The 3,599-nt window shown below is 41.0% G+C and overlaps 1 protein-coding gene across 1 annotated transcript; it reads left to right on the forward strand.

The window, feature by feature from the left end:
- The first annotated feature begins 870 nt into the window (after positions 1-870).
- LOC140827198 (subtilisin-like protease SBT3) lies at positions 871-3,368 on the forward strand. Its single transcript, XM_073189823.1, has one exon. It carries the CDS (start codon positions 982-984, stop codon positions 3,271-3,273), a length of 2,292 nt encoding a protein of 763 aa, XP_073045924.1. The 5' UTR covers positions 871-981; the 3' UTR covers positions 3,274-3,368.
- The last annotated feature ends 231 nt before the right edge of the window (positions 3,369-3,599 follow it).

The raw sequence follows: 3,599 nt of genomic DNA on the forward strand, positions 1-3,599 counted from the left end.
GATGACTTCCATATTAACAGGAATTGTTATAATTCGTTTTGTACAATTGATATTTGCTAGCTATTCCATGAATCTTATAATTTTTTTATTGCGCTTGGAACTGTATCTATTTAACAAATTATTAATGGCGTTTTTTTTTAAAAAAAAAAAATCAAATTGATTGTGTCAAATGATTATGAAAATTGAGGCAAAAGGAAAAGCTTATTAGCTAGCTGTACTTTTACAGCAAAGAATGCAAGATTTTTCAAGATTTAGGGACCCTCCATTAATTTGATGCATAAATCATCTGGTAGATCACAAGTAAATCTTAAAAAAATTATAGATTTAAAATAATCGTCCAATATTCGGTTTGAAAAAACGTATATTAATAGATCAATGTGAGGCAAATATGTTTCTTGTTTCTGTTGGTGGTGCCACTGCCACATATCTGATGTTTGAAATTATTGTATTTCTCCACCTTTCTTGACTGTAGCTACCCTATTTGGAATGAATTAGTCTATGCTCCACCGACACTTGTAGAATAATATGTGCTGATTTTTTTTTCTACTGTATGGGGAAAGCGGCCGGAAAGAAAATTTTAAGATGATATCATTTTACCTCAATATTTTCGAAAAATAAATGAAATTTATCCACATACATTGGCGATTCTCCTTCACAGTTAGCAGAGTAGTCGCAATTTTTTATTTTTTTGCAAGTATGGAATTAATATTTGGATTCAAGAATATGATCCAACTTTGGCCGAAGTAACTTTCATGTCCCTTTCAGCTATTTTATCGCGAGTTGTGGTGCAATTATGGTGGACGTTGACAGATTGAATTTGATGAATTAAATAAGGAGAAATGACTCAGAAAATCAGATAAGATATAATAATAGATAAAAATATTGAGCAAAAATAGGAAAAAGAATTCTAGAGTCGCCTGCACTTTGACATGCGAACAAAATCAATGGCGTTTGTGTAACAATTTAATTCAAAAACAAAAAATGGACCTGCTTCGATCAGTTTTTCTGATTTTGTTGTTCTCTTGGTGTCTTTTGTTTCGTCATGTTTGTCAATCTTCGGGGCAAAGATCTACGTATATTGTCCATATGGACAAGACCTCCATGCCTAAGGCATTTTCCAGTCACCATTATTGGTACTCTTCCATACTTGAATCGGTTAAATCATTAAACGGAAACGGACTGGGGCCGAAGCATGTGTATACATACGACAATGCGTTCCATGGATTCAGTGCAGTGGTGTCGAAAGATGAATTGGAAGCTTTGAAGAAGTCACCTGGATTCCTTTCAGCTTATGAAGATGGTATTGTCACGCCAGACACTACGCATACTTATAAGTTCCTGTCTCTCAACACAGTTTCGGGGCTGTGGCCCGCGTCTGAGTATGGGAAGGATGCTATCATTGGTGTCGTTGACAGTGGCGTTTGGCCTGAAAGCCCGAGTTTTAAAGATGATGGGATGACTGAGATTCCAGCAAAATGGAAGGGAAAATGTCAAGAAGGGGAAGAATTCAATTCATCGTTGTGCAACAAGAAACTCATCGGAGCACAATATTTCAATGCCGGAGTTCGAGCTGCAAATCCGGGGGTCACTATTACTATGGATTCTGCAAGGGACGACGATGGTCACGGCACGCATGTTGGATCTACTGCGGCAGGTAATTTTGTGGATGGTGTCTCGTTCTTTGGTTATGCTCCAGGGACAGCGAGAGGGGTTGCCCCAAGAGCCAGGTTGGCGGCTTATAAGGTCCTTTGGAATGAGGGAAGTTTGGAATCTGATGCTCTTGCTGGGATTGATCAGGCTGTGGCTGATGGGGTCGATGTGCTGTCGATTTCTTTGAGTTATCGAAATACTGATTTGTACGAGAACCCGATTGCCATTGCTGGCTTTGGGGCTCGAGAGAAGGGAATTCTTGTGTCTGTCTCAGCTGGAAACCGAGGCCCGAGTACAGCAACTTTGCTTGAGGGGATTCCATGGGCTTTTGTGTCGGCATCAGGAACTGTGGATCGGTGGTTTGCCGGAACCTTAACTCTTGGAAACGGGAAAAGGATCACGGGATGGACTACGTTCCCTCTGCGAGCTGTGGTTAGAAACTTGCCTCTAGTTTACAATTCGACCTTATCCGCCTGCAACTCTACCGAATTGTTTGCTGAAGCTCCCAACGATAGCATAATTGTATGCAATCAAACCGATGAAACCACGGATTTCTTTTTCTTAACGAGGTATCTGACCCAGTCTAATGTCCGAGCAGCAATCATCATATCTGAAGATACCAGCATACTCCGATCCATTTCTTTTCCTCATCCAGGAGTGGTGATCACCCCGAAAGAAGCACAAGATGTGATCAAATATGCAAAAAACAACGATACAGCGAGAGCAACCATTGATTTCCAACAAACACTTATCGGGACAGAGCCGAGAGCTGCTCCGGCACTGTCAGCGTCTTCGTCGAGAGGCCCTGCACGAAGCTATCCCGGAATCTTGAAACCTGACATAACTGCACCTGGAGTGTTGATTTTAGCAGCAACTAATCCCGATGTTATCGGGCCACAAGTCGGGAACAGTGTCTTCTTGTCCACAGACTACACTCTCATGTCCGGAACTTCGATGGCATGTCCTCACATTTCCGGAATAGCTGCGCTTCTAATTGCTGCACACCCAGAGTGGAGCCCTGCCGCGGTTCAGTCCGCCATGATGACCACTGCCAATCCGTTTGATAATACTGGAGAACCAATTAAGGACATGGGCTTTGATTATCGAGTCGCAACGCCTCTTGGCATAGGAGCAGGGCAAGTTGATCCAAACCGATCACTTGATCCAGGTCTTGTTTACGATGCCACCCCCCAAGACTACGTCGATCTTGTCTGCTCAATGAATTTCACTCTAGAACAAACTAAAACCATCATAAGATCAAGCTACAACTGTTCGAATCCGTCATCTGATCTGAATTACCCGTCTTTCATGGCTCTATACGAGGTGCAAGATAAAACAACCAGATTAACCCGGAAATTCAAGAGAACTGTGACAAATGTCGGGACCGGTGCAGCCACATACATCTATAAGTTGGAAATACCACAGGGTTCTACGATCACGGTTTCGCCGGAGACTCTTGTGTTTCGGAAGAAAAACGAGAAGCAGAGCTATACTCTAACGATTCGTTACCGGAGTAGTAGTGATTCTAAGGTCACGTATGGCTCAATCACTTGGGTTGAAGTGAATGGCAAACGTACGGTGAGAAGTCCCATTGTGGTGTCTCCAGGGGTGAACAATGACTAGTTTCTGGGAATTGTGAAATATCAAGTTAATGTATTCAATCCTCTTTTGTTTCGATCATTGAAGTTGAATACTCGACTGTTCTTGCTTGTTTCACTTACACCATATCAATCTGTTTCAGGATTTCAAAACCTGATCTAAAAAAAAAAGATAAATTGGACAATTTTTTAAGAAACAAAAAGACCGTTTCTTTATTCGTAAAACATATCAACTCTGTTCATATTTATAGTAAAAAATGATACCCTTTTTACATAAAAAGTAATGTTTTTTATGGGTGACCCAAATAAAATATTTGTATCGTAAAATTCATTCATGAGACCGTCTTCCAG

This window comes from Primulina eburnea, chromosome 3 (assembly GCF_022965805.1).
Source record: "Primulina eburnea isolate SZY01 chromosome 3, ASM2296580v1, whole genome shotgun sequence".
NCBI lineage: Eukaryota > Viridiplantae > Streptophyta > Magnoliopsida > Lamiales > Gesneriaceae > Primulina > Primulina eburnea.

What these genes read in the sequence shown, in the direction of transcription:
- LOC140827198 (XM_073189823.1), top strand. Translation starts at nt 982, where the DNA reads ATGGACCTGCTTCGATCAGTTTTTCTGATTTTGTTGTTCTCTTGGTGT.